At 37.3% G+C, this 22,128-nt stretch overlaps 5 protein-coding genes across 5 annotated transcripts; all 5 read right to left on the bottom strand.

Moving 5' to 3' along the window:
• Positions 1-2,538: 2,538 nt before the first annotated feature.
• LOC148657859 (olfactory receptor 52K1-like) lies at positions 2,539-3,549 on the bottom strand. The gene has a single exon (XM_088641889.1). The coding sequence runs from the start codon at positions 3,520-3,522 to the stop codon at positions 2,539-2,541; it is 984 nt and encodes a 327-aa protein (XP_088498015.1). The 5' UTR covers positions 3,523-3,549.
• A 3,743-nt stretch (positions 3,550-7,292) lies between these two features.
• LOC148657858 (olfactory receptor 52E8-like) lies at positions 7,293-8,302 on the bottom strand. The gene has a single exon (XM_088638300.1). The coding sequence runs from the start codon at positions 8,268-8,270 to the stop codon at positions 7,293-7,295; it is 978 nt and encodes a 325-aa protein (XP_088494426.1). The 5' UTR covers positions 8,271-8,302.
• A 5,813-nt stretch (positions 8,303-14,115) lies between these two features.
• LOC148657857 (olfactory receptor 52E8-like) lies at positions 14,116-15,120 on the bottom strand. Its single transcript, XM_088638299.1, has one exon. The coding sequence runs from the start codon at positions 15,118-15,120 to the stop codon at positions 14,116-14,118; it is 1,005 nt and encodes a 334-aa protein (XP_088494425.1).
• Positions 15,121-17,086: 1,966 nt separating this feature from the next.
• LOC148657856 (olfactory receptor 52Z1-like) lies at positions 17,087-18,070 on the bottom strand. Its single transcript, XM_088638298.1, has one exon. It carries the CDS (start codon positions 18,068-18,070, stop codon positions 17,087-17,089), a length of 984 nt encoding a protein of 327 aa, XP_088494424.1.
• Positions 18,071-19,708: 1,638 nt separating this feature from the next.
• LOC148657855 (olfactory receptor 52K1-like) lies at positions 19,709-20,692 on the bottom strand. Its single transcript, XM_088641888.1, has one exon. It carries the CDS (start codon positions 20,690-20,692, stop codon positions 19,709-19,711), a length of 984 nt encoding a protein of 327 aa, XP_088498014.1.
• Positions 20,693-22,128: the final 1,436 nt, after the last annotated feature.

Below are 22,128 nucleotides of genomic sequence, written 5' to 3'. Positions count from 1 at the left end.
TTTCTGTTATCCATCACGCTTTCCTGTGCTTACAACATTGGCATTGTTCCAAACTCACACACATTCTCCTTCCTTCCTATTTGCTGGAGAAAACTTATACAATTGGTCACTTACAGTACATCCGTAGCATGCATTCCTATACAATGGTATAGAATTACATAATGGGTCCTGTGTCCCCTCAAGTATTAGCATGTGCTGTATCGTAATACGTAGGCTGCGTATTTGACACAAACTAATTTGATTAAAATAGAAAATATGAAAACCATTCAAATTTTTCAGTGCACACAACAGATTTCCAGGGTCATGTGGCATACCACCTGGGGGTACCATAGTTTGAGAACCACGGACATAGAGGATCAGGATGGAAGCAGGAGCAGGATGGGATGACAGACAGGGGGGCGTGACGATGGTGTTCTGGTGATCGGGGGGCGTGGCGCAGGCAAACAAATCCAGACAGTCCAAGGGGGAAATCCGGTGTAGTCCAGAGTCCAGGAACTAGGGATCCATCCAAGAAAAGACACACAAGGTTAAAATCCAGAACAGTAACAGGGAATAAAACCAGGGTAACAAGGCCAGGCACTCCGAGCCCCGGACTCAGCTGGTCAGGAGGCTGTGATGAAGCCTATGCCGACGGGTCTCTTCTGGCCCCGGCAGGGTTTACTGGCATCCATCTCCCATTGCTGAGCCAGGGCACCAGTCTTAAATAATGACCAACAAAACAGGGGACAGGCGCACGTAATAAAGTAAAATACAAAATAGTCAGAGCGCCTTTAAGAGGAGAGATGGCTATCGTGACACGGACTGAAGCTTCAGAGGTTGGCCATGCTTGTAGTGGTACAATAAAAAAAACACAGTGAAAAACGTTTTTCAACCAGTATAGAAGGAAACAGGAAGTATGTGGGTAGAGATATCTATTCTTTGGCTGCAATTTAATTGTGTTCTAGTCAGAAGGAAAGAAAGGGATACAATATTTCCTAAAAATGAGCAAAGGCAAATGTGGGGTACTTTAAGTGTTGTAGAAACTTTCTCTATTGTGTTCAGTAATATTTATGATCTCAATGATGGGAGGAAAAAACTGCTTTCTTCTGAAGTCTGGATAATATTCCACATAAAAGTATAATTGTCTTTCAAATGCATCCACGGTGTCTAATTAGAAATAGTTCTGAATCCTACCCCCAAATCAGCTAGTGATTTAGCAACTATCTTAACACACTGAATTGGCAGATGCACTGTATGTAGAGGAATTAATCCCGACACTATACGGTATACTTTGCACTTTTATCCAGAGCAACTTACACTTGTACTCTATTATACAGCTGGGTGTTTTGCTGGAACAATGTAGGTAAAGTACTGTATCTTGTTCAAGAGTAAAACAGCTGTGTCTTAGCTGGAATTGGAACACACGACCTTCCAGTTACAGCATGGAATAAATCTTTACTTGATCCTGTGGTGAAGACTACAGTATATGGTCACAGTGAATCTTCACATTTTAAAGCCATGCAAGTGTAACGCATACGGCCAGCCTTGCAGGTTGTGCGAACCGGCTTACCAGCGCGGTAACGTCACCGCCCTTCCCTGTGAATAGCAGGGACCGCAGCCGGTGGGCAGACTGGAGATTTCCCCTTAGCTCAAGTGGCTGGGTTCCTGTTGAGTGACTCCGAAGGCCCAGGTTTGAGTCCCCATCAGTTGTGGGGGGCCGACCTGAGGTGGCAGCGGTGAGGGCGCATACCCAAGTGAACCCGAGAGCGCTACACAACATATTTTTCCTCTCATGGCAAATACTAACATTGATTGTAGGAATTAAAATGTCCTTATGAATGACTATGTGAAAGTCAGAACACTTACAGATTCAATTACGATTACAATCAATTATCATTTACAATGTTCATCTGAAAACTTTAGCTTCTACAAGCAAGTCCTTGACACATTATTAAAGGTTATACAACTGACTTGTATGGTTTGTATCCATCCCTGATCTTATGAGCAACTTTCTTTTTTTTTTTTATATGAAATGACAGACATAAAGGGAAAAGCCAATTTTGTTACAGGAATTTTAAAGCGGTAAAAACATTTTTATGAATTAATGTATAGAGCGGCAATAACATCCAAAAGTTCACGTAATTTTATATAATTCACTTGGCAGGTACAGTACAGTAGGAATAATCAATTTTCATTAAAAAAAAATAATGCACAATTTTTATTTTTTATAATGGATTCCAGATACAGTATTATACAATAAACTGTGTTTTACATATAAATCGGCACAAAACGTATCTGTTTTATGACATGAATACTGTAAATACTACTCTAGATTTGTATGATAGTGAAAAGTTTGGAAAGTGAAATCATAATTAAACAAATATATATACCATTTTCACTTTATTGAAAAATTAAGTGGCAAACTATAGAACAAAGCATAGTATGTACAGTAAGATTATAAGCATAAAGAAGGAAGGAAGGAGAAATAGTCTCAAATCATTTAATTTCACTTACAGTATATTTTAATGAAAACTTACAGACTTACATTCTCACAATAAATTATTTTCGAGTTACACTTGACACTTTAACCGAGAATGGAGTGACCTTCATATTTTTGGGTATTTTTATTATATGTTCCCATATCTCCTTTGTCCTGAAGCCATAAATAATTGGATGAAAACAGCTGGGAAAAACTAGATACATTAAACTCAAGAAGACACGAACGTTAGGAGACATTACATTGCCAATCCTATATGAAACAGTGGATAATACAACGTACAAGTAAGACAAGCACAAAACTATTAAATGGGTAGTACAGGTATGGATTGCTTTACGGGATGACTTCCCAGAGTCTTTTAAAAAAACAGAAATAAAGATTTTGACATAAGATACCATGACTAATATCCAGTCCAGAATTGTTATGAAAATAATTATTAACAGTCCTACAATGCCATTGATTGCTGTGCTTCCACAGGCCAGTCCCACCAGGGCCATATGCTCACAGAAGCAATGATCGATGACATTTGAGTTACAGTAAGAGAGCCTGCCATCAAGGAAACAAAGGACCACAAAGCAAAAAGCACTTCTGATAAAAGATGCACAAAAAAATTTCAGGCAATTAGAAGTGTTTATATAATCACTATAGTGCAATGGAATGCATATGGCGACATAGCGATCTACAGCCATCAGGAGGAGAATGGATGACTGGAATGAACCAGTGAAGTTAATAAAAAACATTTGGGTCAGACAACCGGTCAGTGAAATATCATTCCAGTTAAATAAAAAGCTTAACAACATTCTAGGGATGAAAGACGTGGTCAGAAACAGGTTGACAACGGATGTGACACCAATTAAAACACACATCGGAGAGTGTAAACTTCTTTGTTTCTTGATAACAAATATCAAAATTGAATTGGCTGCAACAGACAAGGCAAACATCAGGAAGAAAGGGAAGAAAAGCAGCCATCTCTGTTCATTAAGTGTTGAAAACCCAATTAAAAAAAAATTTGTGTGAGAAAAGTTTTCACCTTGGAATCCCTGCATGTTGATTCCAGTTTTCAAATATCACATTTATCTGGTAATAAATGAAAAAAGTGATTAGTCATAAAAAGGACATTATGTAATAAAATCAAGGTCTAATACCACCTTACATCTTGAAATGAGCAGCAGTGACACAATATCTCAATACACAAATGAACCGAATGAACCCATATGAACCTTAAAATATTAACACGAGTTACAACATAACTAGATAAGTGATACAATACCATTAGTGAGCAAACAGTACTTCATTAGAGCTCAAAAAAGAATATATCAAACAGAAAACAAAGAATAAATCAAACAACATATTATTGCCACCTGCAAATTAAACCTACAGTAGTAAGACAAAATTAATGGAATAGCCACAACATCATTAACAATGTTCATGACAGAGAGTAATACAACTCACTCTTTCACAAAGAAGCCTTCTTGTGTCTCTTGTTTTTGATCATATTTTAATCCAGCATAGTCTTGTAAGACTACTCTTAAGACTACTCTTAAATCCCTTTCCCATATTCCCCTGATGTACTAGCATGGTGTAAAAATAATCCTTAACAGTAATACAGGTGATATTTCTTAGGTCACCAAGGTAAGGCCTCACAGGACCAAGACAAAAACACAAGCCTACAACCTACATGTTAATCAATCTATACAGAAAGTAATTATAATGATAAGCAAACTAGCAAACCCCATCAATGAGAGCCACTGGGTACCTGACAATAGCATCTAGTTTGGTGGCTATAAACCATTTTTTAAACTTGCATACTGTAAGTCCTAGCCTTACATCTTAAAGGTAAAGAGTGATGAATTTTGATTAAGACTGTTGTACAGTGGATCTCACTTTCTGAGCCGCTTCAATTAAAGTGCATCCCCAGTCACAGGTCAGAGGTCACAAACGTCTACCAGGAAATTGGTGTAGTCTCCCCAGTATTGAAGTTGTTTGAATGGTTTAATGAAGAAAAGTGCTTCTTTTTTTCCAGAGAGAAACAGTGTTCTATTGCTCCACATATTGCCCACAATTGATTAAAGCCACTGCCTGAGACTCTCATGGACATTTTTGCAAACCATGACATAGAGTACTCTGACATAGTGTTCACCTGAGTACCCCAAAAGGGGAAATATAACAACAACGGGCTATTTTTCCTGGAGGTAGCTAAGCTAACTATAATGAAGTGCAGGAAGAATAAGAGAGACAGGGGATGTGATGACTCTGTTGTTTGATCTAAAAAGTTTATAATGTGAAATGTGAGATGTCTGTGCCACACCCTCTGCAGCCAGAGGGCACTCCTACTCTACCCTGTCCCTAGTTTCCTGTGCTTTGCTCTCCTTCCGGTGTCTCTCTTTCTGGGGCTATATATTTCCTAGTCACTCATTCCTCTTCGCTCAGCATTGATGTTCAGATGTCCTGAGACCCGCCTAGCACCAGGTCGCCCCACGTCACTGCCTGAGGGCATAGGTTCCTATACGACTCCTGAACTGCTGAGCCCGGGCTAACCCTCGTCCCGCTGCTACGCATAGGGTCTTTTTCTGCTCTCTTGCCTCTCCACGGTTCGTCCCTTCCGACAACCGTGACAGAATGCTGAGCCACCTACTGACCCCGCGAGCGGCGCATTTTTGTCTTCCCGCGGTTTTTTTTCTCTGAGCTTTTTTTTTGCAGTTCTCCTATTCTATTGCGGGATGCTTCTCTCAGCATCCGTGCCTGTGAGCGGGTCTTGTGCCTGGCTTTCCCCGGGTTGTCCACTCTGATATCAGTGATGTTGAGCTTTTTTCGGTGGATCGAAAGTTGTCAGTATTCAGTCTGCACTCACTTCATTATAACCACATTTAGTGAATGGCTGATATAAAAAATGGATGAGTTTCACAAATATAAGTTTTCATCACTGTCTGAGTTATTTTATAATTTGTATTAACTCCTACTTAATAATAATTAATATTAATATAATTAAAATTGCTCTAATGTAAACATTAAATAGTAATATTAATATTAATAGTCTTTTTATTTTCCTAACATCCACAGTATAATGGGGATATCTACAGTATAATAATCCATTAGCAAATCAAGTTACTCATTCACTTCATCCACTTTCAATAACTCCTGTGTCTTTGGACTGTGGAAGGAAAATACATATACATCTACAGTATTTTATTTCCTAAAGATTGTTAAATCTATTATTATATATTTTCTGTAATTCTATATGTTTTAAAAATGAGTGTTTTCACGTCAAATATGCTACATCTGAAAAAGCCATGATTCGATTCTTGTGTAAACATAAGGACACAGCAGATTCATCAGACCCACTGATCCTCACCAACCTCTACAGATGTATGGTGGAGAGCATACTGACCAGCTGCATCACAGTCTGGTCCGGCAACTGCACCGCATCCGACCGTAAGGCACTACAGCGGGTGGTCAAAACTGCCCAACACATCATCGGCAGTGCCTTACCATCCATCCAGGAAATATACAACACCAGGAGTCTGAAAAAAGCCACCAAAATTATGTCTGACCCCACTCACCCCGGTCATAACTTGTTTGTTCCCCTACCATCTGGCAGAAGGTTCCGGTCACTCCAGTCGCACACAACTAGACTCCAAAATAGCTTCTTCCCCAGAGCTGTCAAGTTGGTGACGCCCCCACTCCCTTCCACCTTATTATGATCTCTCCTAACGTCCTCCTGTACCCACAACGACTGTACCCCTACACCACCACACACACATGTAAGCCGAAATTGTACTGTCCCCTCGATAGCCCAGTAAAATTGTAACAGGCATAATAATATTTAATATTAATTAACCATACTACTTTTAACCACACTATTTTTTTGCACTGTTCCAAGAATTACCTTGCACTGTTTTTGTCCTGTTAAATTTTCTCTGTTTGCGGAATTTTGCACAGTTTTGATTACTTGATTACATGTTATTTATGTTATGTTATTACATGTTACTATTATTGCTATTGTGTAACTGTCTATTGTCTTATCTTCTGTCCTATTTATATACTGCACCTGAGTGACTAATGAGAAACACTTTTCATTATACTATGCACCTGTGTAAGTTTAATGACAATAAAGTTGAATTGAATTGAATTGAATTTACTGTATTTCCAGGTAACAGTCACATTAATAACATTTCAGAAGTGTTCTCTGACTTAGCAGAGTTTCTCTGTCTCTCTGATACACAGACAAAGGAGATTAATAAACCTTTTAAAGCTAGTCTTTATTTGTAGATGATTTCTGGTAATTACCCAGGATATTTAATTAATGTTAAAGAAAACATTTGGTTAAGTGTTTCAGTCTGTGATTGTGTTTATATTTTAAAAATAAATATTTATGTGTTGGCCAGTGATATTCCTGAAGAACCATATATTTCAGATTTCACTTAATTCATAAATTAATATATATATATGCAACAATGTACAGGGATAACTTAAGTACTTTAGTCAGGACTGTGGCTCTTTGGGGCCATAACCAGCCACTCTAGACCTATTAAAAAAACAATTTATACAGTTTTCCAGTCAAGGAACTTGAAAGCCACACAATAAAAAAAGATTCTGGCTGTACAGTAAATGCAAGACCCTCTAACAGGAGCAATTTTATAAAATTTTGGTTTGCATGCTTGATCCTAATTTCAATTTCTCTAACAATTTCTGAATGCATGCACTTTCTCTAACAATTTCTGCATGCATTAATTTTTGAAAAAAAAACTTTGTATCAAAATTTCATGTTAAATCACTGCCATTAATGATATTAATAATATCCTAAATTCCTCCTAACTTATTTACTTATTACACTTGACACTGTTACAGAGGAATGAATAATTTTTGGACTTTGAAACAATTTCAACAGCTGTTCTCTTATCTCTTTTGTTCTGATGCCATAAATAAATGGATTGAAACAACAGGGAAGAAACATATACATTATACTGATCAGGACACGTACATTGGGAGAGAGTGAATTCCTGATCCTGTAAGACAGGAATGCTGTCATGGTACAAGTATAAGTTACACACATAACGATTATATGGGTAGTACAAGTATGGATTGCTTTACTTGAAGACTTTCCTGATTTAAATACAGAGTAGAAAATTTTGACATATGAAACAACAATACAAATACAGTCAACAGTTATTATGCAGAAAACTGCTACCAGCCCAAAAACACTATTTAATACTGTGCTTCCACAGGCCAAACTTACCAGGGCCATGTGTTCACAGAAACAGTGATCAATGAGATTTGAGGAGCAGTAAGGGAGATTACCAGCAAGAATGACAACAATCACAACAAATATGCCGTTCCTGACAACAGTTGCCACAATAAATTTAATAGAATTAGGAATGTTCATGTAGTCATTATAGCGCAGAGGAATGCATATGGCAGCATACCGATCCAGAGCCATGCAAAGGAGAATGGATGTTTGGAATGAGCCAACAAAATGAATGAAAAACATTTGGACCAGACATCCCAGTAGAGAAATACTATCCCAGTTAAATAGGAAGCCTAACAGCATTTTAGGGATGAAAACTGTTGGCATACCCAGGTCTACACATGCCATGGCACCTATCAAAACACACATTGGAGAGTGTAAACTCCTCTGTGTTTTAATAACAAATATTAGAACTGAATTAGCAAATGTAGACAACATGAACATCAGTACGAAAGGGAAGAACAGGAGCCATCGCTGGTCTTCAAGTCCATAAAATCCAGTAAAAAAAAAATCAGTGTGGGAAAAATTTCCACCTTGATATTGTTGCATCTCTGCTGTGTTTTCAGTGCTGGAGATTCCAAATAAAACATTCACCTAAAAATCAGAGAACATTTTAATTATTATTACTATGATTTTATACAGTATATGAATTACATCAAAGTAAACAGTATTCAGGACTAAACGTTTAGTATTTTTTCGTCAGAATTATTTTAGAAATTCTAATGAAATGAAAAGGACAATGGTCTGTCACATATTTAGAATGCTAAATAAATATAATAGAAAATCATAGCAAATCATTTATTTATATCATTAAGCTTTGAAAAACTCTTAGAGTGTTTTAAATCATTATTGAAACACAAATGAAAAGATATTGCAAAGTAAAATAACCCCATCAGTTTACATACTTTCAGTATAATTTTGACCCTAGATACTTATAACATACTGTATATAATTAAGGTGAAGAGGGAAAAAATAAATGATAACTCCAATATTGTTGGTAATAGTGTATACGAGTTCCAGTGTTTCTGTGAAATAATGTTAACCCCAACATCAATAACAATTTTAACGACAGCTTACCATGTAAAAAGGAAACCCTTCTTCTGTCTCTTGTCTTTGATTGTGTTTTAATCCAGCTCTTGCAAAAGCTACTCTTAAATCCCTTTCCATGAATCCCCTGATGAGGTACTAGCCTGGTGTTAAAAATAATCCTCAATAATAATACCTGAGATGACAGTTCTTAAGTCACCAGATTAGACCTTACATGAACAGCACACAGAAACACCGGACAGCAATCGAAAAGTTACACAGTGAATTCAGAAAGAAATTACCACCTTAGTAGGAGCCATTAATTCCAATTCAAATTATAAAATTATTTTAGTTTTTAGACTGAGTCTTACAGTATAGAAGTTGAGCAAGTGAGTGTCGATTAGGACACTTAACTAAAGCTCCATGAATTGAATTGCAACATCTTTTAGAGGTCAAAGTAGTAAGGCCTACTGGTGGATTAGAATAACCTCTCCACATCTCTTACAATTCTCTCAGACCCCACATGACCTAACATGAACAGTACAAAGATTTACAGGAGCATAAACTTTATGTCTGTTGAGAAAGACCTTTGCTGAAGATCTTACTGTATTGTGAATGCAGACAGATGTCCATTTCTAACAGAGGGTTGTTAGAAAAATAGACCTAAGGAAATCTTTTATTCCTAAAATCTGCACTGATGATCTTATTACAGACAAATGTATTCCTAAAATAAAATAATGAATTGAAAAAAATAAAATAACCGAAATAAATATTGGCGGCCCTCCATTCAGCTCTCTGCGTGGAGTTTGTATGTTCTCCTAATGATTGTGTGGGTTTCCTCTGGGTGCTCCAGTTGCCTCCCACAGTCCAGACATACTATTAGACATTCTGTGAAAACTGGTCTTTAGTGAGTGTGTGCATGTCTGTGTGTGTTCAAGGTGTATCTTGTCTTGCACCTGTAATTTGTTAGGATAGGCTTTGGACTCAGTATTGGATAATGCAGTTAGAAAATGGATGGACAGATGGAATAAATATTGGTGTTTTATAACATTTTAAAACTAACGGTGATCACAATGGACACAACCACAATTTCTCAACCCAAAGCAAATTTTACTGTAAAGTACTGTAAGATCACCTAATTTCACGTATTTATCACTGTGTATAGATGTCTGAGCATGTAACGTTCCTTGACCTAGTAGGCATCTGTCTGATTGCTTAAAGTCAATCTTCTTGATTTGCACCTCCTAGGAGATATGCATTCACCTGGTCAGGTGAATACAAAGTTCTAACAGTATGCATTAAAGTGTCTTTTCCACAGAATCCCTTATTACCCCAGTGAGAATCAGAAGCTGTTTTCTATACAGGGAAATTGCTTGGGGGGCTGTCATCTCTTGCTGCGGAATCTGGAAAAGAATGAGTTTTTTATTAGAAGAATTATTATTGCCTCTCCATACTACACAGTGCATTGAAGCAGAAAAAATACACAGAAAGTACAGTATTTGTGACATTTCAATAATAACAGGAAGAAATTAGAAGTGTTCATGTAGTCATTATAGCGAAGCAGAATACATATGGCAGCATACCGATCCAGAGCCATCCAGAGGAGAATGGATGTTTGGAACGAGCCAACAAAATGAATTAAAGATATTTGCACCAAACATCCCAGTAGAGAAACACCATTCCAGTTAAATAAGAAGCTTAACAGCATTTTAGAGATGAAAATAGTTTGCAGACCCAGGTCTACACATGCCATGGCTCCTATTAAAATGCACAACGGAGAGTGTAAACTTCTCTGTGCTTTAATAACATAAATAAGAATTGAATTAAAAACAGTAGACAGCAGGAACATCAGAAAGAAACGGGAAAAAAATAGAGGCCACCAGTTCATAAAATCCAATGAAGAGAAATTCAGTGTGGGAAAAATTTCCACCTTGATATCCCTGCATCCCTGCTGCAATTTTAGTGCTGTAGTCCCTAAATAACACATTCACCTGGAAATCAGAGAACAATTGATATGTAAATACCATTTCCATTAATTATTATAATATTATTTTATATATTTTATATTCCAATTTCTATACTACATTATTTGCAAAACATTAAACAATGTACATTTGAGACTTAATATGTTAGATGAGGATTAATTTAAATATAATGTAAGTCTATTAAAAAAATGATATTTTAATATGTAATCAAAGTTAATAATTTATTTAGCCTTAGCCTTTCAAAAATACAATAAAGTTAAGTTTTACAGCAACAAATGAAGAGTTTATAGAGGAATATTTTCCAAATATTTTTTTTTATTATAGTTCAATACTGACAAAAATTTTAAGTGAAACCAGACATACAGTAGGTAAAAGAAGGAAAGAAAATATATATTTATATCTGTTGGTATAAGTGTGTATGTGGTTCAGTATTTTTGTGAAAGTAAATCAGAGGAGTAGAAGTTTCATTAGATGGCTGTGGCGGGGGCGATCAAGCCCTCCGCGAGCCCGTGGTCCACTCCGGTCGTCTGCATCCGGAAGAAGGATGGCTCGTGGAGGTTTTGTGTTGACTATAAAAAACTGAAAGAGGTCACCCAGGAGGACTCCTATCCTAGGTAGATAGACAGATGACACCTTGGATTACATTTCCGTGTTGACCTGGTTCAGTTCGCTTGACCTCCACTGCGGCTACTGGTAGGTTTCGCTCTCTCCCAAGGCTCGCCGAAAGACGACCTTCTCCATCGGCCAAGGACTCTGGCAGTTAATAGCAAATGCGTGGTGTACCCAGATGACCTGCTCGTGCATGCTCGGGATTTCGAGAAGGCTCTGGTGAATCTCTGGTTAGTGTTGGCTTGTATGCGGAGGGCCAGATTGTAGCTCATCCCCGAGAAGTGCGAGCTCTTGAGGGGGAGGTTACTTTCCTTTGGCATGTGGTCGGCCCGCGAGGAGTAGGTCGCTTTGGTGTGCAGCTGGCCGACACCCCGCACCGTGGTGGAACTCTGCAGTTTCCTGGGGTTGGTGTCTTACTACCAGAGGTTCGTCTGGAACTTTCCCAGCCTTGCCCCGTGCTGCACCGCCTCACCGGGAAGGGGTGCCAGTTCGTGTGAGACACAGAATGTGAGACGGGCTTCCGGGGGCTGCGGGAGGCACTGGTGGTGGCTTCTGTCCTGACCTTCTCGGATCCGTTGCTGCCCTATGTGCTAGATACTGATGCTAGTGATGCTAGTCCTGGAACAGAGCGCAACCACCGTGGCTGATGCCCTGTTGGTGATGGAGGAGCTTCATAGTGACCAGGATTTCCAGTCTCAGGTGACAGGTTGTTGGAGCATTTTAATCGGAAGATTTCCCATCAACTGGCCATCTTGGTCTCAAGGCACCAGCAGGACTGGGACTGCCACTTATCCCTCACCATCTGGGCATACCGGACAGCTGTGCCAGAGTCCACCAGGTGCACTCCAGCCTTGCTCATACTGGGCAGGGAGATGTGTATCCCGTTGGACCTGCCATTCGGTTCGCCACCGGGAAGAGAGCTGACGCAGCCAGCTGGGCCAGATTACGAATGGGACCTGCAGCAGCCGATGCTGCGGATACACAGCTTCGGCGGGAATCCTAGCTCAGGTTGGGAATAGGCAGAAGAGGTTTTATAGTCTGCGCTGCAGGGGGACCCCCTTTAGACCAGGGGACATTGTCTGGGTCTACAACCCACGGCGCCACAAAGGGCCTCAGCCTGAAGCTGGCGCTGGTGTGGGAGGGAGTCGGGGATGTCATGGAGGTCTGCTACCATGTCCAGCTTGGAAAGCGAGGGAAGGTGGTGATCCTGCATCGAGACTGCCTGGCTCCCTTCAGGGCTCAAGGGGGGTGCTGGAACAGGAGGGAGAAGAGGAGCCCTGGGAGCAGCTAGGTCCAGATTTCACCAGCCCGGTGGGGGAGCTGAGGGGAAAGACCTCCAGACTCCACCTCGCCTCACTGGGTACACTTGCCAGGTGCCGCGGGGCCTGGAGGATTTTGTACGTAATGTAACCAAGTGATTCGACGTCTGTAGGACGCCAGATGTCTCAGGTGGGAGCAGTGTGGCGCCCTCACCTGGTCTTGCGGCCAAAGAGCTCCCAACTAAAGTACGCAGCGAACCAGGTTTGGAAGAGCCCAGCTTCAAGGCAGAATGACATAGAGTAGCCACGCACGAGCGCTATCTGATGCAAGACGTTACTGAACTCTGCACCTGGGCAAGGCATGTCTGCAAAGCAATTCCAGGAACTCTGACCTTCCAGCATGGACCGTTTCCATGACAGCCTGTGGGAGGGATGGCAGGAGGCGTAACAAGTTCTTCTTAAAATGTTCCTTGCTTTGTTAATCTTTTAATTTGAAAACCTAACTGTTTTCAAATTAAAAATGTAGCACACTAGAGAACAGTACAATTGTTTATTGACAGGCTAAATTATACAGTAAATTGATAGATATACAGCAATACACTTTATTTTAAATGAAATAAATGAAATTAAATAAATGCTGTATTATGCTGTATTATATGCAATAACCTTTTTTTTACCAACAGGTGAGTGGAGTTGGCAATGGCACCAGAATGTGACCCAGCTATGCCAATATTTTTGTTGGCTGGGTAGAAGAACGGTTCTTCGCTTCTTACACTGACTATGTCACTGACCTCTACAAGTAAGCATTACCTTTGCTTACTGCCCTGTCTTTCTCACACCTGAAGAAAGGCTCCACGGCCGAAACATTGTGTTTTCTTTCTTCTTCTTTTCCGCATGGAATAAACCTATTACTTGTTCCTTTGCAGCCTACACATGCTGACACAGCTACCCACCTGAACTACAGTACATAAGCACATTGTACTGAATATTTTTCTTAATTTTATTTTCAGTGTACAATCTGTGAAGATGATAGACAAAATGAGAAAACTAATACTTAAACACAAGTTTTTGAAAGAGTATCTATCCTCTTTATTAATTTTCTACCAGTCTTATTTAAAAGATTAATTTCTCACAAAATGCATTCAGTAACTTAACGATGTACAGTAGCGACAATGGGCATGCAATACAAATTAATTTTAAAATAATATTGGTTTTGTCTTCATGTGTCTGTTTCCATGGTGTAAATATTAGACTATTGAGTAGAAATGTTTGAAAATGTTGCTTAGATTATTAGGAAAGTCAACAGTTCATATTTCTATAAAATACAGTCATACTGTAAGTACAGATACTCTATCAGGGATATTTTACTGAAGTTTTCATGCTGTGTTTTCTTGTTTTTAATTTAGTTTGACATTATACTCATACATTTCTTAAAGACAATTCTCTTCAAATAATTTCATCAAATAATTTCATATTGAATAACAAATATAAATGATGTTAATAAGATGAAGTCCCTCATTCCCCAGTCTTTTCATGTGAATTGTATGTTACACTGGACACTTTAACAGAGGTCTGACCAATTCTTGGAGCCTGAACAAGTTTCACTAGCTGTTCTCTAATCTCTTTTGTTCTGAGACCGTAAATAATTGGATTGAAACAACAGGGAATGAGAATGTGTATTATACTAATTAAGACACGAATGTTCGGGGGGATGGAGTTCTTAACTCTGTACGATAAGTAGGCTGTAATGGTACAGGTATAACTCACACACATGACTATTATATGTGTAGTACATGTGTGGATTGCCTTTCGGGAAGATTTTCCTGATGCTTTTATAAAGATAGAATAAAAAATTTTGACATATGAAATAACAATACACACACAATCAACAGTTGTTATACAGAAAACAGCTACCAACCCCACAATGCTATTTGTGACTGTGCTTCCACAGGCCATACTTACCAGTGCCATGTGCTCACAGAAACAGTGATCAATGACATTTGAGGAGCAATAAGGAAGGTTACCAGCAAGGACGACAACGATCACAACAAAGGTACAATTTCTGAGAATAGTTACAACAGTAAACTTTAGAAAATTAGAAAGGTTCATGAAGTCATTATAGCGCAGAGGAATGCATATGGCAGCATAGCGATCCAGAGCCATCCAGAGGAGAATGGATGATTGGAACGAGCCAACAAAATGAACGAAAAACATTTGGATCAGACAACCCAATAGAGAAATGCCATTCCAGTTGAATAAGAAGCTTAACAACATTTTGGGGATGAAAATTGTTGGCATGCTCAGGTCTACAAATGCCATGGCTCCTATTAAAACGCACATCGGAGAGTGCAAACTCCTCTGTGTTTTGATGACAAATATAAGAGCTGAGTTTGCGACAGTAGACAACATGAACATCAGTAAGAAAGGGAAGAACAGAAGCCATCGTTGCTCTTCAAGTTCATAAAATCCTATTAAAAGAAATTCAGTGTGGGAGAAATTTCCACCTTGGAATCCCTGCATCCCTGCTGCGATTTCAGTGCAGTCTCCAAGTACTACATTCACCTGAAATTGGAGAACACTTCCATTGATTACTATCCCATTTAATTTGTGTTATAAAGAACAACTGGCAAACAATGAACATTTGCAAATGGATACTTGGGCTGCAGATATAATGGCACAGTTTCACGCAATTTTGAAAAAAAGCTAAATATTAAACAGAAATTAAATCTTCATTTATCTGCTATGAAATCAGAATTCAATAGAACTCAAATAATGTATAAATTATTGTATCATCAAAAACATAGCAGGTACAGTTGAAGTAGAACATAAAAAAAACACTGTCAGTATGTTAATATACGGTATCTTCCAATTGCATGTAATCACAGTTAATTACTCTTTGAGCAGTTTCAGATTTTGCTACAGATACAGTATATATGATATTTATTTTTATGAAATAAAAGCAACCACAGCATCAATACCATATTAATAACTCACCAAGCCAAAAGGAAACCTTTATTCTATCTGTTTTCTTGTGATAGTGTCTTCTTTGACTGTGTTTTAATCCAGCTCTTGCAGTAGCTACTCTTAAATCCCTTTCCTATATTCCCCCGATGAGGTACTAGCCTGGTGTTAAAAATAATCCATAACAATAATATACGAGGTACAGTAATAATGTTTTCATCATAAAGGTGAGGCACAATTCATTCTTAATGAAAAAGAAATGACCAGCCCATCACAGACAAACATTAGATACCTGCATCTTGTTAGATGAATCTGAAGAGAGTTAAGGATTTCTCTGGAGTCCAGCACTCCTGAGCTGGATTCAGATTAGGCAGACACCCACTAGGCCTAGGTGTCATTCATGCATAGATATCGGCACACAGTCTCGTGAGGGGACTGTGAAAAGAGTTAGTCTACTTTATTGTGTACTCGGGTTTTGACAATGTGAGTGTGTGTTTTGAAGACTGCATCCTCATCTAGAAGTAGAAGATATTTGATAGGGCAACTACGAGAACCATGCTATAAAAACATGCTAATCATGCCACTATTTAAAACCCCAGTGGATACTGGTGGGTGAGACATAATTATTTGTTAATAATAATAAAGGATTTGAGGAATACTGAACATAAGCAAAAAAATATATAAATACAGAAGGGTGTTTAAACTTAGGACAGAAATGTTTGAAGTAAAAAAAATGCTACACTAGTTACTTGCTAGCTACTGTATACCGTAGCATACTCTTCTCTCGTTGGTATTACAGAATTGAGATATGTCCTAAATGACATACAGTATCAATGATATTGGTTACTTATTAATCATGGATTAATTATTAATGAATCAATTAATCCATAATATTTAATTATGGATTTGCCCACTCGGTCTGTTTAAGGTATTTCCTATTTCTACAAAAAAAACATATTTTGACAAAATGAGTATATTAAGTAATAAATGATAATAAATATAATAAAAATGTTTTTTATTTGAATTTTACCAGGCTTGACAGGTTTCAACATTTTGTCACCTGACCCCATTCTACAGATCGATGCCAAAATCATTGAATTCATGTCCAAAATCAAATCTGTACATTTCATTTTTTTGTAACAACACTATGTTGTGTCATGTTTATTTAGAAGCTTAATATATTTGATTCTCAGTGTGAAAGCTTGGAAAAAAGCTTGTCCTACTAACTGAATTACTGTAAGTCTGGATGTATTCTTGGCCTCATACAACATACTATATAACCAAACAAACAAACAAACAAATGAAGTCTTGAGTTTCAAATGCATTTGGTGGATTTACATATAAGGTGATTCAAAAATATATTTTAAACTGTTGCACTTTATTCAGCATTGTAAAAAAGAACATACTAAATATATTTTCACACAATTAAAAGAGACATTGGAATTATATTAAATGATTGGATGCTGAATAGGATTACAATTACATTTATTAGTATGGAGTTCATCATTTATCCATGCTTACCATATTAGATGTGCATCACACTTGATACATTAATCGAGGTGTGAGCAAGTTTAGTTCTTTTAATTAATTTGAATATCTGCTCTCTTATCTCTTTTGTTCTGATACCATAAATAATGGGATTGAAACAACTGGGAAAAAGTAAATACATTGTGCTAATTAAGACACGGAGGTTTGGAGGGATTGAATTCTTAATCCTGTATGCAAGAAATGCTGTCATGGCACAGAAGTAAGACACAAACATGACTATTATGTGGGTAGTGCAGGTGTGGATTGCTTTTTGGGAAGATTTTCCTGATGCTGTTTTAAATACTGAGATGAATATTTTGGCATATGAAACAACAATAAACACGAAGTCTAGGGTTGTGACACAGAAAACAGTGACCAGCCCAAAAACATTGTTTATGATAGTATTTCCACAGGCCAAACTTACTAATGCCATGTGTTCACAGAAACAATGATCAATGGCATTTGATGAACAATAAGAGAGATTACCAGCAAAAATGACGATAAACAGGATGAAAATACAATTTCTGAGAACAGCAGCTATAACAAATTTAGCAGAAGAAGAAGGGCTCATGTAGTCGTTATAGCGCAGTGGAATGCATATGGCAGCATAGCGATCCAGAGCCATCCAGAGGAGAATGGATGATTGAAATGTGCCAAGAAAATGAATAAAAAACATTTGGACAAGACAGCCTAGTAAAGAAATACCATTCCAGTTAAATAAGAAGGTTAATAGCATTTTAGGGACAAAAAATACTGGCAAACTCAGATCGACTAATGCCATGAGGCCTATTAAGACACACATTGGAGAGTGTAAACTCCTTTGTGTTTTAATGACAAATATAAGAAGTGAGTTAGCAGCAGTAGACAGCAGGAACATCAGAAAGAAAGGGAAGAATAAAACCCATCTGTGTTCTTTAAGTTCATGAAATCCAATGAAAAGAAATTCGGTGTGGGAAATATTTCCACCTTGGCGTTCCTGCATCCCTGCTGCAATTTTAATGCTGGAATCGCCAAATAATACATTCACCTGGAAATCAGAGAAAACTTACATTACTATAACTACCATTTTATGTACTATAATAAGCAAGAAGGAAAATAATAAGCAATTAAGTTTATGTATTGTATTCGATCGCACAGTTAAACTGAGTCAACATTCTGGAAATATTAAAATAAAAGTATCCTTACATAAAAATGAACAGGAAAGAAAGATATTTTCATTTTTTTATTTTTATCATATTTATTTATCATCCTCTCATGATACAAAATACAATGTCTTGCAAAAGTATTCAACCCCCTTGGACTTTTTCACATTTTATTGTCTTACAGCATGGAACCATGACGTATGTAACTGAGATTTGTTGCCACTCATCAACACAAAATACTCATTATACATTATACACAAAATATAATGTCAAAGTGAAATAAAAATCCAGATATTTTATTAAATTGATTAAAAGATAATAGCACCATTTTGCATAATTCTTGAAATGTGTAGGTCAGATAAAATAATACTCCAAAGCTCAGATAAAAGTGTAAATTACATGAATCTATGAAAAAAATAGTGAATATTTTTATTTTGAGTTAATGCCTTTATATCGCTGAAAAATGTAAGAATAATTATTCACAAATACAGCACTAAAATATAAACACAGATGTAAGCAATGTTGAAGTAATCACACCATTAGATCCCATGAATATCTTTATAGAACTGGTTGGTACAAGTCTATACCATTTTCCAGTATTAAGTGAAATATTATGACCACAGCTGCGATGACACTGCAATGACTCACCATCTCAAAGGAAGTCCTTCTTTTCTTTGTCTTCTTTGATTGTGCTTTAATCCAGCTCTTACAGTAGCTGCTCTTAAATCCCCTTTCTATATTCCCTTGATGAGGTATTAGCATGGTGTTAAAAATAATCCTTAACAATAATACATGAGGTAACAATTCTTAAGTCTTCAAGGTAAGACCTTACAGAACACCTCCCAGAAACAGGCTCACAAACTGAATAAAAATCCTTCTATTTAAAAAGAAATTTTGATGAATAGTAAATTATCATCCAATTGGTAAGAGCAATAAGATATCTTCAGTATGCCTTACATATTAGCACATCAGTTTTCTCTATAATGGGGTGTATTAGTGCTTATGCAACATGGCCACTGTAGTGTGTCATGATCAGTCATGGATGATCAAAAATTAAATTGATACCAAAAATATGTAAGCAATATCTAAAATTTTGTATATACTCTAAAAATATGCATACATTATGGATTGATATGTTTCTCTTGAAGCTTTATTCATTTTATTTTTCAGCAGAAACTATTGCGTGAAAGTTTGAAAAAAGTTTGTGAATATTTTTAAAAATGACATATTACCAACTGTTCTACAACTATTGCCGATCTCTTACACAGAATACACTTATATTCTTGATTTTGTTAATCATAAATGTGATAAAACATGTTTTGAATACATACAATTTATTAAGCATTTATGAAGCACAATATTTCCATATTTCCATGCAATTAAAAAACATTTTAACTATATCAAATAATATCATATCGAATCAATCAACGTCTCATAATTAATAACATGGAGTCTATCCTCCTCCCTTATTTAACTTCTTAGTTTTGCATCACACTCGACACTTTAAAAGAGGTTTGATCAACTTTAGTTCTTTTAATTAGTTTGAGTATTTGCTCTCTTATCTCTTTTGTTCTGATGCCATAAATAATTGGATTAAAACAACTGGGGAAAAGTAAATACATTGTACTGATAAGTACACGGATGTTAGGAGAGATTGAATTCTTAACCCTATAAGTAAAAAATGCTGTCATGGCAGAAAAGTAAGTCACACACATAACTATTATGTGAGTAGTACAGGTGTGAATTGCTTTGCGAGAGGATTTTCCTGTGGTGGTTTTAAAGACTGAAATGAAGATTTTGCCATATGAAACAACAATGCAGACAAAATCAAGAGTTGTTACACAGAACACAGCACCCAATCCTACACTGCTGTTAATGACTGTGCTTCCATAGGCTACACTTACCAGGGCCATGTGTTCACAGAAACAGTGATCAATGACATTTGAGGAACAGTAAGGCAGATTACCAGCAAGGATGACAATAACCAGAATGAAAATACCATTTCTAAGAACTGCTGCAACTATAAACTTTAGGGAGGAAGAAGTGTTTGTGTATTCATTATAGCGCAGAGGAATGCATATGGCAGCATACCGATCCAGAGCCATCCAGAGTAGAATGGATGATTGGAACGAGCCAACAAAATGAATGAAAAACATTTGCACCAAACATCCCAGTAGAGAGATAGCATCCCAGTTAAATAAGAGACTTAACAGCATTTTTGGAACAAAAAATACTGGCAGACTTAGGTCTACACATGCCATGGCTCCTATTAAAACACACATCGGAGAGTGCAAACTCCTCTGTGCTGTAATGACAAATATAAGAGCTGAGTTTGCGACTGTAGACAACATGAACATGAGACAGAAAGGGAAGAACAGGAGCCATCGTTGCTCTTTAAGTTCATGAAATCCAATTAAAAGAAATTCAGTGTGGGAGAAATTTCCACCTTGATATCCCTGCATGTCCGCTGTGATTTCAGAGTTGGAGTTTCCAAATAACCAGTTCACCTGGAAATCAGAGACATTTCCATTGATTACTAACAATCTATTCCAGATTCTTGTACAGTTTATAGGCAAATAAATAGCATATGACTCTACATGTTTAAACCATGCATACTGTATGCCAATGCAGTTGAAATAAGTGAAAATTCTGGAAATCTGAAATAATCTTCTTCTATTTTTATATTAAAATTAAGGTGAAAATAAGATTCATTATTCATGGTACAAAGTAAATAAATTAATATGCGAATCTTCATCCTGTGAAAGTGCCACAGGTGATCTCATTAGAATTATAAAAGAATGTAAGAATGTTTCAACACGTGCTAACAACAAACTCAAAATATACATGAAGATATAATGTAATGGGAGCAACACCCCATAAAATATTTACACACCTTCCCACAACTTCTAGCCATGCTTCATTCCTAAATAATTTGTTTTCATTTAATAAGCATTTACCTAAGGAAAGACTGAAAACCAAAATGTTTGTGCTTACATTTGTAAATTTGTTTTAGCAGACGATTTTCATTAATTCTGTGAAATAACTGCAACAACAATAATATTAATGATAAGGACCAATACAACTCACCGTCTCAGTTTACTTTAATCCAGCCCTCGCAGCAGCTACTCTTAAATCCCTGTGTCATATTCCCTTGATAAGGTGCTAGCATGGTTAAAAATAATCCTTAACAATAATAACAAGAACACAAGTCGTGTGCCAGAGCTAGTGCTTACATAATTACAAAAATATTGTAACACTACCATTATAATAAATAGCTCAATGTGAGACCCATTAGAGACCTCACAACAGTCTGTAGCTGGCTGCTTGGGTAATAGTAAACCAATTTAATATTTTAAGGAAACATCAAAACATAAACACAGAACAGCAGTAGCATGTTCTATAACATACAATTTAAAAAAACAAGTCACAAGAGCAGTGTGAGAAGAGAAAAAAACATCAGGGGATAGAGTTCAGTAATCTGACAGTTTACAGGAAGAAACTGTCTCTGAATCTGGAGGTTTGTGCCGTTATGCTCCTATATCACTTACCAGAGGGAAGGGCAGAGAAAAGTAAGGAACCAGGATGACTGGTATCCTTAGCGATACCTTCAGTCTTCTTGAGACAGTGAGTTGTAAAAATGTCCACAATAGAGAGGAGCTGTATGATGGACTGGGCTGACCTGATCACCCCCTGTAATGCTTTCTGGTCTGAAAATTAGCTGCTTCCAAGCCACACTGTAAAACCACATGTGAGCACACTCTCACTCGCACCTGTCCTGTAAAAAAAAAGGCGTTGTTGTGCTTTCTTTGTAGCTCCAGTTACATTCTGGGACCACGTTAAATCATTAGTAATGAAGGTGCCCAGGAACATAAAGCTTCTAACCATCTCTACAGCCACC

This window comes from Lepisosteus platostomus, chromosome 7, assembly GCF_059453375.1.
Source record: "Lepisosteus platostomus isolate fLepPlt1 chromosome 7, fLepPlt1.hap1, whole genome shotgun sequence".
Taxonomy (NCBI): domain Eukaryota; kingdom Metazoa; phylum Chordata; class Actinopteri; order Semionotiformes; family Lepisosteidae; genus Lepisosteus; species Lepisosteus platostomus.
This window is presented reverse-complemented; position numbering and strand designations above follow the sequence as displayed.

Coding starts and splice junctions, on each gene's coding strand:
- LOC148657859 (XM_088641889.1), bottom strand. CDS start 3,522: ATGCAGGGATTCCAAGGTGAAAACTTTTCTCACACAAATTTTTTTTTA.
- LOC148657858 (XM_088638300.1), bottom strand. CDS start 8,270: ATGCAACAATATCAAGGTGGAAATTTTTCCCACACTGATTTTTTTTTT.
- LOC148657857 (XM_088638299.1), bottom strand. CDS start 15,120: ATGCAGGGATTCCAAGGTGGAAATTTCTCCCACACTGAATTTCTTTTA.
- LOC148657856 (XM_088638298.1), bottom strand. CDS start 18,070: ATGCAGGAACGCCAAGGTGGAAATATTTCCCACACCGAATTTCTTTTC.
- LOC148657855 (XM_088641888.1), bottom strand. CDS start 20,692: ATGCAGGGATATCAAGGTGGAAATTTCTCCCACACTGAATTTCTTTTA.